The sequence below is a fragment of the Siphateles boraxobius genome, unplaced genomic scaffold (assembly GCF_051911475.1).
Source record: "Siphateles boraxobius isolate OS27281-9 unplaced genomic scaffold, OSU_SipBor_1 198, whole genome shotgun sequence".
Taxonomy (NCBI): domain Eukaryota; kingdom Metazoa; phylum Chordata; class Actinopteri; order Cypriniformes; family Leuciscidae; genus Siphateles; species Siphateles boraxobius.
In genome coordinates, this window is record NW_027508808.1 from 1502501 (window position 1) to 1516407 (window position 13907).

The 13907-nt window shown below is 37.2% G+C and overlaps 1 protein-coding gene across 5 annotated transcripts in view; it reads left to right on the plus strand.

The window, feature by feature from the left end:
• insyn1 (inhibitory synaptic factor 1) overlaps window positions 1-13480 on the plus strand; it is a 93003-nt gene extending 79523 nt beyond the window's left edge. For all 5 annotated transcript variants that reach the window (XM_077235562.1, XM_077235563.1, XM_077235564.1 and 2 more), the window contains one exon: window positions 12565-13480. In XM_077235562.1, coding sequence (XP_077091677.1) covers window positions 12565-13329 — 765 coding nt within the window. In that variant the 3' untranslated portion in view covers window positions 13330-13480. The remainder of the gene's footprint in view (window positions 1-12564) is intronic.
• Window positions 13481-13907: the final 427 nt, after the last annotated feature.

The following is a 13907-nucleotide window of genomic DNA, read 5'->3' on the forward strand; positions in this document are numbered from 1 at the left end:
GAGAGAGAGAGAGAGAGAGACAGAGAGAGAGAGAGAGACAGAGAGAGAGAGAGAGAGAGAGAGAGAGAGAGAGAGAGAGAGAGAGAGACAGAGAGAGAGAGAGAGACAGAGAGAGAGAGAGAGAGAGAGAGAGAGAGAGAGAGAGAGAGAGAGAGAGAGAGAGACGGAGAGAGAGAGAGAGAGAGAGAGACAGAGAGAGAGAGAGAGAGAGAGAGAGAGAGAGAGAGAGAGAGAGACAGAGAGAGAGAGAGAGAGAGACAGAGAGAGAGAGAGAGACAGAGAGAGAGAGAGAGCGAGAGAGAGAGAGAGAGAGAGAGAGACAGAGAGAGAGAGAGAGAGACAGAGAGAGAGAGAGAGAGAGAGAGAGAGAGAGACAGAGAGAGAGAGAGAGAGAGAGAGAGAGAGAGAGAGAGAGAGAGAGAGAGAGAGAGAGAGAGAGAGAGAGAGAGAGAGAGAACAGAGGGCAGACAAGGAGAGAAAAGGAGGGAGAATGAGAGCAGGGAATCGGAGAGAGTCTTCCTCATATTCTCCCGCCCAATGCTATTTGAATTCCTGATTTTGCCCTACGAATGACGAAGGGCGATCCACAGTCTGGGGAAATATGATGTGCAGCATGGACGCATACAAACATTTCCTGTAAATAAAATGAGACTGAGACTGAGACTGAGACTTAAGAGACTGATAGTTTCTCTATTCTATCCAAGACTTTGAATATGATTTCTGCATGACGCTTAGGGTGATTTTCAGCCCTTGTCCCGCACGTCGCATATTGAGAAAATGTCCCGTATTTTCATCAGTCTGTTGGTTATTAATTATCATATTAAGAAAACGTGCATGTGTTCTTTTGCCTTTTTAAGAAAGCATTTTATTTATTATTTTTGCGGTGTAGTTTTTCACCTGTATTTAACAGCGCTTCGTCAGAAGTACAAATACAACAGCCGTTTATAAATCCTGTCCAATGGTTGAAAGCGCAGGAGTAAACACCGACACTAGTGGGTTGTGACGCTGTCAATAAAAATGTGGAGCGTTGATTCGTTCATGTGTTTCTGTCAGAAAACAAGTGGATAATTCGGTAAGTTAATTTTACAAGGCGGCATAATGGCAACAAAAAAGAGAAAATGTTCTTTCAGTAATGACTGGGCCGGGACATATACCTGGGTATATGAAGGAGTGTTTGGCAGGCTGTGTAAAAGCAGCTTTTCTATGTCAGCCCAGTGTGATCTCTAATGCTGGAAGACAACAGAATTTTTGGTTTAATATACTGTTAATATATATAAGACTGTCAATGATCTAATTTCATGTTGTTTTACATTTTATTTGTTCATTATGTATTTTGTTGGATTTTAGTTGGACTTGGTCAGAACTGTTTCAGGAATAGTGATCTGCATGATGCCTTTGGGCTCAGTGATGTTGAATTTAAATGTCATGTAAAATAAAGACGTGTTATGTTACATTGTGATGTAATGCTGTGTTCTGTAAGTGACTAAAGTACAAAGAATTTTTATCAGCTGAAATCCAGAATACAATATTTTTTTTTATTATTAAGTTAGATAAACTTTATATAACAGTTTCAGTTTATGTTTTAGTGTTGGTAACATGTCCACACACAAACTTATAATCGTCCCACATTTGGTTTGTTTAATGGTGGTCGCCCTAATGACGCTCAGTATCATGTTTTTCATTACTGAGATTCCACATCTGTATCTTTCATTAGTTATCGTACGTACAGTAATCATTCATAAAGCACGGTTCTCGCAATTTCCATATAGGTTTTTAAACATTAATTGATGCTAAAGAAGACAACACAATGTATTAGTAAATTTGTGGGGTGGGGCAAACTTTTAATGAAAATTATGTAATTATTATTATTATTATTATTATTAATTACAGAAGCTAAATAAGATACTTACATATTTATCCAAGGACAAAATAAGTATGTGACCTTGATCATCGTATTCAAATTATTTCCACTCTTGTTGCATCGTTTCCTTCTTGAGCATCATTAATGTTTTCAGATTTTGTTATCGTTGTCTATGAATCCCTCATAAAATTTGCTCTCCGTGTCCAAAGATAGATGTCAACATTATACAGTCCGTGTTGAAAGCCTTCAAATATCGATATTATAGTCAATAATGAAGTAAAATGTAACTGTGCAAAAATATAATTAATAAAAAATAAGGATTTGTTTTGTTTCGTTTTTTTATGAGCCAGTCAGAGAACTTCCTGCCATTATGTGTTTTATGACATTGGGTTGAAGGAATGGTCTATTTAAATGTAGGAAGTTTGACAGAAATCATGCAAATCTCTTTGAGCATCTTTAATTGCATTACCTCCATAAACACTGTGAAAATCCAACTTTCTAATAGCTCAGTTGGCAAAACAGTTTACAATTTCCAGTGCGTCGTCCAGGTTATATCGGCTGAGAGATAATTACTACCCATGTGCCCTTTGTGTGCGTTTCCACATCCATCTCACATCCATACACATTCACACGTACAAACACAGCTTCACACTTATTCAAGAGTAACACATGAAGGGATTTAAAGGATGATGAATGTGTCACGGGAAGAGAAAAATGCATGTGACTTAATTAGTGACTAATATGTCTTTTCAAATGTGCTTCCCTGTCTTACTTCCAATTATACTGTCAGCCACTGAGAGCAAGCTGTAGGTTTCATCATTGTAAGGCACAAATTACTCTCTTTAAGCCACCATCAGGTAGTCTAAATAAACTCCCGACTGTTTCTTCAAACAGATGAAAAAGTCGGTAATAAAAAACTGGTAGTTACGGAGGATTTAGTATATTGCAAGCTGTATCATGAAGTCAATGTGAAAAATATTCAAATTTTAAGTATTAGAAAATCTTTTGGAAAATACATAGAACATCAGTTATGTGATGCAAGTGAAATTTAGATTACTCTGCTCTTTCCTTAAAGACTGCCATAAGCAAATGCATCAACCAATAGAGTGCATGCTCCGAATCTGTTCACTTATTTCACTGATGAAATAACTTCATTATATAATCATGAGGTTCAATGCAAGGAGAGAAACTACAGCACATGCTGACAGTATCAAGATGTCTTGAACCACTGAGATATAGGCAATATAGTATAGACAAGAAAACCCCATTTTTGAGTACGGCTGACTTTCGACAGTCATGCCATGGATTGCCACGGCTCTCTTTGCTTAAATCTTATTTTGGTGAGCCTTTTGTCGTCATCGTTCAAGGCAAATAGGATCTGCAGGGGTTTTTTTTGTAATGGGCAGAGCTGATTCATTGTATATACTGTACCTTCTGATTAATTTATGAATAGTGGTGCACACTGTCTCAGGTGAACTGATTTGATATAGGGCTGTATTTCTCTTTGTGAAAAACAAGGTAACCACAAACATATATCTATTGCTAAATGCATCTTGTTTCAGGTCCTCGTTAAGAGTATCTCCACAAATGCTTCTCAGAGACTTTGCTAGATTACCCACAACACATGAAAATCATCATACACACCTAAACGCATCATTTATAGAGATAGAAAGAGATTGTTACATAATATTCATAGTAGAATCTCTGCATAAGCAAATGTATTGCTTATAACTCATTTATAACACATGCATAACATTATTATACAGTCAGAAATTCAAAAGTGCATGATTATTTCATTTTAAATTACTGTCTGTACTCAGGGACAGAAATAGCTATGTTACATAATGTTCAAAGTAGATGTTTTCTCTCTGCATAAAACATTTATTTATTTTTTTGCCAATTTATTGCTTTTAACACATTTATATCACCAGTATAACATTATTATATGGTCAGAAATGCGAACGTGATTATTACATTGCAAATGACTGGCAGCACTCGGGGACAGAACAAGAGTTGTAACATAATCTTCACAGATGTTTTATCTCTACATAACACACATACAAAACACATTTATAATACATTTATAACATGTAGTGCATTATTATAATGTCAAAGGTGCAGAAGTGCATGATTATGTCATGAATAATTATCAGTAATCGGGGGAAACAGTTATGTTACATAATCATCAAGCTATCATTATTTTATTGCTTATAAAACAATTATAATGCATGTATAACATTATTACAGTCAAAAATGCAAAAATGCATGATTCTTTCCATTGTGTATGACTCAATACTCATAGACACTAAAGATTGTGCAACATAATTTTCTTTCAAAGTAGATTTTGTATCTCTATTTAAGCAATTTTACTGCTTATTGTACACAACACATGTATAACAGTACTATACAGTCAGAAATGCAACAGTGCATGATTATTTCATTTTGAATTACTGGCTGTGTTCATGGATAGAAATAGCCATGTTACATAATCGTCATAGTAGATGTATCTCTTTTTAAGAAATGCACGGCTTATAACACATTTATAACACATGAACAACATTATACAATCAGAAATGCAAAAGCGCATGATTATTTAGTTTTGAATTGCTGGCAGTACTAAGGGACGTTGATGTACTGTTAGTAATTCTTATGTTCAACAATTAACGTGTGACTTGTTTGCAATGAATAATTCATGTATAGCCTAAAGAACCTGTGCAAGCCACCTGGTAATAACACAGCGAAAATGACATCAATTAAACTAAATTGACCCTATTTCAAACAGTGATGAATACGTGCTTATATCTGGATCTGGATGGCCGTACGCCTCAGGTAAAGCAGTCAGCGAGTTATGTAAAGGGGATCCACAGAGTGGCCCAGTATTACAGAACTGCTCACAGTGCCATTAATAGCCAGCAAACCCACATCCAGAGTTAGCCAAGCCTATATCTAAAGATAGCCTTTACATATCTATAGCCGTGGCCCACATAATTCTTCAGCTCAGCCTTGCTCGGAGAGTTTGAAATGACTACAGCATAGCTTCTGTAAGAAGAGAGGAAAAATAATGACCGCTTTGACAACTCCACTGCAATTAGGAGCAGAGGAATGAATGCGGATCACAGGAGCCATTGACTGACACCCATTATACAGCTGTGTTTTTATGCTTCTGATTATCCAGCTGTTGAGAGCCTTGTCGCCCCACTCATGGTGTTTGTGAATATGCAGCATGTGCTAAGGTCCGCTTGAAGTGTTATTTCGGAGTCTAGATAAAAAGGAGGGTGTTGTGTGCTTAATGAACGCCGGAGCCCATGCTCCCATGTATGACGGGATAATTAGCCGCTAACGGTCGGGGGGAGCACTTCAAACACACACTTCATACACTCAGCACGGGATGAGTGACACATCGTACCAATCAGGTCTGCGTGACCCAGATCATCCGTTAAAGCTCTCACACGGATCCATGCACACAAAAAAAGAAGAAGAAAAAAACATGCTCGCGTTTGAAATCTTACTGCATAACAAAGGATTAATTTTTTGCCTCTCACACACATATACAGTATTGCCGGTAATTTAGTCCTGGCATCAGACAAGCTCTGACTGAAAATCCCTTATTTCTTTCAATAGTGAAACACACAGTGTTTTTTGTTGCGTTGAGTTTCATTTGATGTACTTTTTTTAGGAAGTGAAACTTGACCATAGAGGTCACTAAATCTCATCTCAACATTTTATTGATTGGTTATCCTCTTATTAATCTAAACATCAATATTTGTGAACAATTAATCTGTGAAACATTTTAAATATCAATTATAAAATTAATTGGATTACCAAAGAACAGAAGGGCTATACTCATTTATTGTTTTTTTTTTAGTTTTTTTTTTTTATAACCAATTTGTGTTGCAGTGCTTTTGTTGTTATTAATGTTTTTTTTGTTTTTTAACGTCAATATTTGTGAACGGATAATTGTGAAGAATTTTTGAAAAAAATACCCCATTTTTATTTTAATATTTTAAAATATATATGTAGTTTTAATTAAAAAAAATATATATATGTATATATATATATATATATATATATATATATATATATATATACACACATATATATATATATTTTTTTTTTCGTGATTTGATTGTGACAAACTATTCATGATTACCATAATTTGGTTTCTCGTTTTCTTTTTACAAGCCAAAATGTGTTATCTATTTCAGATAAACCCCTTTTCAGCCCCTTAAAGCTGCAGCGAGGGCTTTATTCTTTTGTCGCGAGTCGAAAGTCTGACTACACAAGACTCCCGATAACCTGTAAAACCAATGTCTCGTAGCGAGCGCAGAAGCACAGCTGTGATTATTTCCTCGTTGACTCTACCTTTTCCTGCTCTATGGCATCACCTTTAATATTCATTTACAGTATCAGCTGAACGGAGTACCTAAAGCCTTTGCTGAAATTATTATTTTTTTTCTTAAGCAAATTTCATAACGATAAGGATGATGATGAATCCGCCAGCAGAATGTAATAAAAAGGCCGGAGCAGGATAACACATCCCGCATACGTCCCAAAGTGAACTAAACAGAGAGGACGACGAATTGAAAGTCTGAATCGCTGCATGTGCGAAATACATTAAGGAAATATTTACCAACGGTTCACACTGAAATCAGCATGTGACGTTGTTGAAGTAATTGTTTGCAGATCCTAATCATCACATTCGGCCTCTAACTATGGAGAGGCGGTTTTAATAGCTCTCTGTTACCATAGTGCTCACATTTCATCACATTCTTATGCTAGAGGCTGAATATTATATAATGGATCGTTCATGGGAAGTCTGAAAAGATTTGCCTCACAAACTTTTTTTTTTTTCAATAGCTATTTAGAGTTGATGGAAATTATTATTATTATTATTTTTTTTTTTTTTTTTGGTGTGTATACTGTTACGTAAAGTAGACTGATTGTGCTGGTTGTTTGAGACATAGACAGCATGGAAACAACACTCAAAGAGTTTGTAATGAAGAACTTAATAAATGCCCACAATTATCAAAGTGCAGGATTTCAGGACTCAGCAGAAGTTTAAGTAGGACAGCGGTATTACTGTAATATCTCTCAGCAGGACATTATTGGAAAAACACATTCAGTGATACCAATCACATCTTACATCTGCCTTTATTTCAGAAGCTTTTCAGATGAAATAGGAAGCACAAATACTACACATCGACAACTGTGAAAAAATAATCTGTGAAGAGTTTTGAGATATTCAAACAAAGTCATAGACATTAAAACATATATATATATATATATATATATACACACAAAGCATGACAGAATTCAGCTAAAACACACAAAACAACAGCAGCACATGTTTTTATGCCTTTGCAACGCCGTTCCAGTGTGTGTTATTCACAGGCCAGTGCCACGGATGACATTTAGCAGGAGTCAGCTGTCACTCGTAGGAATGCTAACCTCTATATGCTAACTCCCGCTATACCTGTAGTTCCTCACAGACGAGAGAGACGTGACCTGCAGTTACCCGGACACATCACTGCAGATGGAGCCCTGCTAACAAAAGTCATTCGCTTACACCTCGCAGCGCTCTGGAGGAAGAACCAAAGATGTCTAGAACATGAGTGCTTGGATAGAAATAAAGTTTCAAGCATTCATCTACACTCCATATACACATTTAAATTATGTCATAGGGAATTTGTTATTTTTAGATATCTATCAGAGGTCACTAAATACCATCTCAGCAATTTATTAAACAGTTATGCTTTTATTAATGTCGTTACTGTTTTCACATCAACATTTCCCAACAGTGAATGATTTAAAAATGCAGAATTTATAGAATAGCGTTTCTAGAATTTATATAAGTTGCAATTTGGCAGTAAACACACACTGTTAAAGTGATTCAGTTGTGACAAACCATTTGTGATTGAGCCATTATTTGATTTGTATATGCCAATATATTGTAGTATAATCTATTAGAAACACTTTATAATAGAATGAATTCAATGATTCAATGACTCTATAAAAGAATCTCTCATCTGTGTTTTTAATTGAATCAATTGGTGTGTTTGAAGTAATCAGATTAATGAATGATTCAGTGATTCAATTGCAATGTAACTGGCCTATTTTTGTTACAAAGTAACTGGCCATATTGTATCTAAACACAATATTAACTTGCTTATTATAAACGTATTGTTTTCACACATTCTCAGAAATGCAGAAAGGCCAGTTTGGTGTCATATGCAACACCAGATATAATCGTTCCAGACTTGAGGTCTTTGAGCCCACAGCGTGCTGTTTTCCTGGAGCTGGTGCCGATGTGTAATTTAGCTACAGTGAGACGAGCGTGAGCTGAAAGCACCGGAGTGGGAAGAGGAATCTTGAATAATCCAGCTGCAATCTCTGCCATTATGAGGGCCGAGGCCAACAAAAGGATGTGATTTTTACCCTATAGACTGTAATTACTATTGCAGGTTCTCATTGTGCTCCTTCCAGTTAAAATGCAATGTGTCCCAACGCTAATGACTTCTTCCTGATGTGTTCATTCATCCTTTACACTTAGGCAATCTGTTTACCCAATAATTTACTCGATAGCCCACTCACTCTCTCTGCGTTTCGGAGGAAAGGCACAGGGATTACTGCTCATTGTAGCTGCGTCGAGCCCATCTGTGACCTAGAAAGGTTTCGCAGACCCTTTAAGCTTGCGCTGCTATTCAGTTAAATTGCTTCAGGAGCTGTTGTGGGGCGAGGGCATCGCCTAGGCTGGCTCATTTGAATGATTTTGTTTACCCCGAGGAATGCCTGCTCCACTCTTCGAGCGCGCCGCGGGAACGGAGGCGGCTGCTTCCATGATTACGCCGCACAACGGACATTATCAGCGAAATTAGCCGTTGTCTGTTTCTGTTAGCAGCTTGTGCTGTGCTTGGAGGGGGAGGTGGAAAGGTGTAATATGTGCAGGGCTAACATACTTTCTTCTGCCTGTGTTAAATGTAGATAGACATCCGGCCCGACACAGCAGGTGGGCTCAGACAATGGATTTAGATGCCTTAAAAAACAGGAGCATGCTGTAAAAAAATATGTGAAATAAGCATGCATAATATGATGCACACATACTGTATAAATCAAATATGAGCCAAAATTTTTTTTTAAAGTAACATCGGTCAATAGCTAATACAGTGTTTATTATGCAATTTAAAAAAAAGGCAAGTGCCAACGACCAAAATAAACTGTACATTTCCCAGGATGGGGGCAATAAATCAAGATTTTTTTTTTTTTTTTTTTTACCAGATCTGACCTATAAAATGACTTGTGCTCGACTGCATACCATTTTAAAACCTGTTAATTTAGAAGTTATCAGAAGAAGCACTGTCTGATGAGCAATAGCAGACGGTGAGTGTTCAAGAAACATTATTATATATGTACACTCTTAAAAATAAAGGTTAATTTGTCATTATGGTTCTATGAAGGACCTTCGACATCTATGGAATCTTTCTAATGCACAAAAAGTTCTTTATAGTGGAAAAAGGTCCTTCGGATTATAAAAAATTCTTGGTTTTGTTTTTGGGTTCAACTAGAACAGGTTTTCCCGCTTGAATGTTTAATTATTTTCCTCATATTCTCCATTGTTGCGGCTCCTCTCTTCCCAGTCTGTCAGTAACGCTCTGTTTACTTCCTGTCTCTATGAAGCCCCTCCTTCTGAAAAGCACACTGTGCTCTGATTGGTAAGCTGGATCAGTGTGTTGTGATTGGTCGAGCGCTTCGAGTGTGTTTGGGAAATGTCCCGCCTCTTACCATAACCACCAGTTTAACACACTACTAACTAACTCAACCAGGCCCCGCCCCTTTATTCTGCGTATGAATTATTATAATGAGGAATATTGTGACGTGTTCGTTCCCGGAAGAAACTCAAGACTACAATGGAGGCGTAAAAAAACACAACACTACACTACAAAAAGCACAATAGGTCATCTTTAAGAACTGTTCACTAAAGGATTCTTTCCGGAACCAAAAATGTTCTTCTATGGCATCACTGCGAAAAAAAAACTCTTGGAAACTTTGTATTTTATGAGTGTACGTCTGGTGCCTCTAGAGGCTCAGAAATTACACACTTCACCTTTCAATTGGAATTGGAAATAACTTTTACTGACAGTGCACTTGTTCCTGTGAGGATGTGCTGCAGTTCCAATTAATATTAAAAACGGCATGAGTCATAACGGACCTAATATTGATAAAATTATTCTCCTCTCTTGGATGACAGGGGTTTGTGAAATGTGTCTAACGGTGCCAGACTATCCGGAAAACATTGATTGAATTAAATCCTGCTTTTGCGGGACGAGTAATCTAGTAAACAAAGCTATCTCATCCGCCCTGGGGCCAGCAATCCATCTCGCATCCTCAGCACCTCAGTGTGTGTTTTTAAGCTTCCTGTACCCTTCATCCAGAGACGCCATAGCATAAGTTACTACTCTGGCAATGACATGAACCAGAAATGAGGTGCATAGACTGAAAACAAAGGAGGTATAATAAAGGGAGGGAAAGTAGAAGTCTTTAACTAGATTAAAAAGTTTGTAGACAAAAAGTTGGCATGGAAAAGCCTTGCCACAAAGTTTGAAGAAGTTTTAAAAGTTGAAGTTTGAAGGTTTTTAGTTTTAATTAGTTTAAGTTTTAGTTTAGTAGTTTTAAAAGTTTGAATGTGTTCAGTTTGAAATAGTTTAAGTTTTAGTTTTAAAAGTTTGAAGGTTTTCAGTTTAGAAATATTAGATAGAATGGAAAATTAGCCTCAGTGAAATGGAAATAGTACATAGAACGGCAGCTAGAAATAGATATAAATAGTTAAATGATAGATAGACAAATTAGAAAGAAAGGAAGAAAGAAAAAGAAAGAAAGAAAGAAAGAAAGAAAGAAAGAAAGAAAGAAAGAGAGAAAGAAGTTATCCTAATTAGTTGTTCATCATAGTTCCATGATTTAATTGGACAATGACAGACAGGGCTGGACAACTATTGGCTGGCAGTGATGATGGAAACACGATTAAAAATCTGTCACTCAATCCAATCCAATTGACCTTTACCTACAAGTAGTTTCTGAGCCAATTTATCATTTGATTGGCCTAATAAATGTGACATCTCTCACTAAAGAGGTTTTGTGAGGGGTTTCAATCATGCAGGACATCATGTTTCTCCTGCTATTTGATGATGTAGTGCCATTCATGCACAATATGGGTGGGAAAACATCTTAAAACAATGGGAGGTCCAGTCATAAATGAACTGATATACAGTAAACCAAGCAATTACACGAAGTCAAGCTGTCATAGTCCATAAGCGCCTGAGCAAACTCAACAACCGGCTTTTGCAGCACATGCTTAAATATAGTATCACCCGTTCAGTCAGTGATTACAGATAGAGATGAGAAAAAGTGTCTCAGGCAACTCATCTGTTAAATCAGTGAGCGGATCACGGAAACACAGGCCCTCCTCTGGCTTTCACTGCGGTGTAATCAGGGATTTAGAGCTCCTAATTGCTCCTTTGGAGTCATTGTGCCGGATAAATGAATTAGATTTTTAATCCCTCATGCCAGCAGGGCATTTTCATCTGATCCTTCTGTGTTTATGCCACAATGTGACAGGAAAAAAACACAGCTAAACCGAGAAACCATGTAACACAGGTCTGAAGAACATTTAGATGTTCTCCTCATTTTTAAGGCCACAGAAATAGCCTTTATTTATATAGATCTTAACTGGACTAACTACATTTAATGTAAAGGTTATTAAGGTAATTGGGATTTTTTTTTTCCTTGTCATTAAATCAACATGATTTTAGCATTCGAATCAGAACTTTTTGGACCGATATTACAGAGTTTCTAATTTTTCAGCCAATATTTGATTGGATATGTATTGTGCACGGTTATGTAAAGTGAATAATTTCATAATATTGTAATATTTAGCAAATCTCAAAATGAATATCTATTTTTCATACTGAGCATATCTGCACAATTATGTGATGCCTATACTCACTTGTATTTATTTATTTATTTAATTGTGATCTATTAAAATGTTGCTAAAAAAGTTAATAACATTCATTGGTTATATCTGCCATAACATAAAAATAATAATTGCTTTGTCAGTATGTGCAATAATTTTAACTTAGGTTCTGAAACTGAACACAATTTAAACACCATTTTATATATATTTTTTTAGTCCAACTGTGTGTTTTATAAAGGGAAAAATATTCAATTAAGAAAAGATAAAAAATGCGCAGTGTGTGTGTAGATAGATAGATAGATAGATAGATAGATAGATAGATAGATAGATAGATAGATAGATAGATAGATAGATAGATAGATAGATAGATAGATAGATAGATAGATAGATAGATCAAGCAGTTGAGATCTAACTTTTAATATATATCGCTGGGCGAATCATAAAAGCCCATGCTGGGAATCACAAAATAATTGTGAAAATTAATTTCATATACTGACACTTCCATCGAATATTGTGTTGGACAACGAGGGCCCTGCAAGTCAACTCAATTCCATTTCTCTTCAAACAGTTTAATACAATGAATCATGGTCCTCGGATCACTTCAGCGCTTTCCAAGAGGAACTGAAGTTGACCAAAGTTAAATTAGACTGACCTTCAAGGTGATGCTAATACATCTTTGATGATCAAGGAATGAAAACCCATTATTTCATCATTCTCTCTCTCTCTCTCTATCACGCAGGTGGTGGGTCAGATCGACAAACTCACATCGGATTTTGACTTGGACCTGGAGCCGGACGACTGGACGGTGGCGACGGCGAGCAGCACTTCGAGTAGCGAGCGAGGGTTGGGTGAGGCCTTCAGATTGGACTTCCTCGGCCAGGACATGCTCTCGGACAGTTGGGACTTCTGCAACTTCTTGGAGTCGGCGAACCGGAAAGCACACAGGGATGAGCCGGACGAGGCCCAGACGAGGCCCACAACGGCTAGCGTTTACTCGCAGATGAACGGGGGTCTTCCCATCCCAAACGGACCTTTAATCATCACGCCGGACTCCTCCAGCGAAGAGGCGTCTAGCTCAACGCACAGCCAGAAAACCTCCCGAACCTCCGGGACTCGAGAACGGGTCCGCTTCAGCGATAAGATCCTCTACCACGCCTTGTGCTGCGACGATGACGAAGACGAGGAGGAGGACGGTGGCGAGGAGGACGATAAAGGCGAGTGCGGGACCCCGGATACGGACAGCGAGCCGAGTCCGTTAGCTAGTTCTCCAATCCCGCCGCTATCCTCCTCCGATCTCTACAATTGTCGGGAAACGGCGTCCGCGGGCCCGTCGCCAGTGAGGATGTCACTGATTGGCTCTCACACGCTACCGAGGAAAGGTCTTCTAAACCCGGGCTGCCGGAAAAAACTGTTACGCAACAGCAGCACACAAACGGTTTCGGATAAGAGCACTCAGACTGTACTGCCATACGTCCCCGCCAAACAGAAGAGCAAGGACCTCTGAGAGAACACACAACTCTGCATATAGGAAACAAGAAGGAACTGAGACAGGATTACAAAGAACTATATACTATTTAATATTAAATACATAGATAATAGATTAAAATAAAAACACTAATGAATTACTAAATAAATTATATATGGGAAAATTTCAAGACTTTTGTCCTGCATGAAACGCTGTCGTCTCTTTCTTCATACATTATCAGAGATTTGTTTCCTTTGAACATTATTCCACTTAAGATTTATTTATTACCAACTTCGGTAGTTTGGAAAGTTTCAAAACTACACTACTGATTTTATTTTAAAAGTTTTTGAAAGTCTCTTCTGCTTTATTTGATCAAAAATACAGCAAAAACAGTAACATTGTGAAATAATATTACAAAAATGGGATTTTTTAGGAATACAAAATATTCTTAACTTTATTCGGTAACACTTTACAATAAGGTTTCATTAGCTAGCATTAGTTAACTACATTAGTTAACATGAAACATAATGAACTGCACTTCTACATAATTTATTAATCTTTGTTAATACTAATCTCAACATTTACTAATACATTATTCAAATCAAAAGTTGTATTTG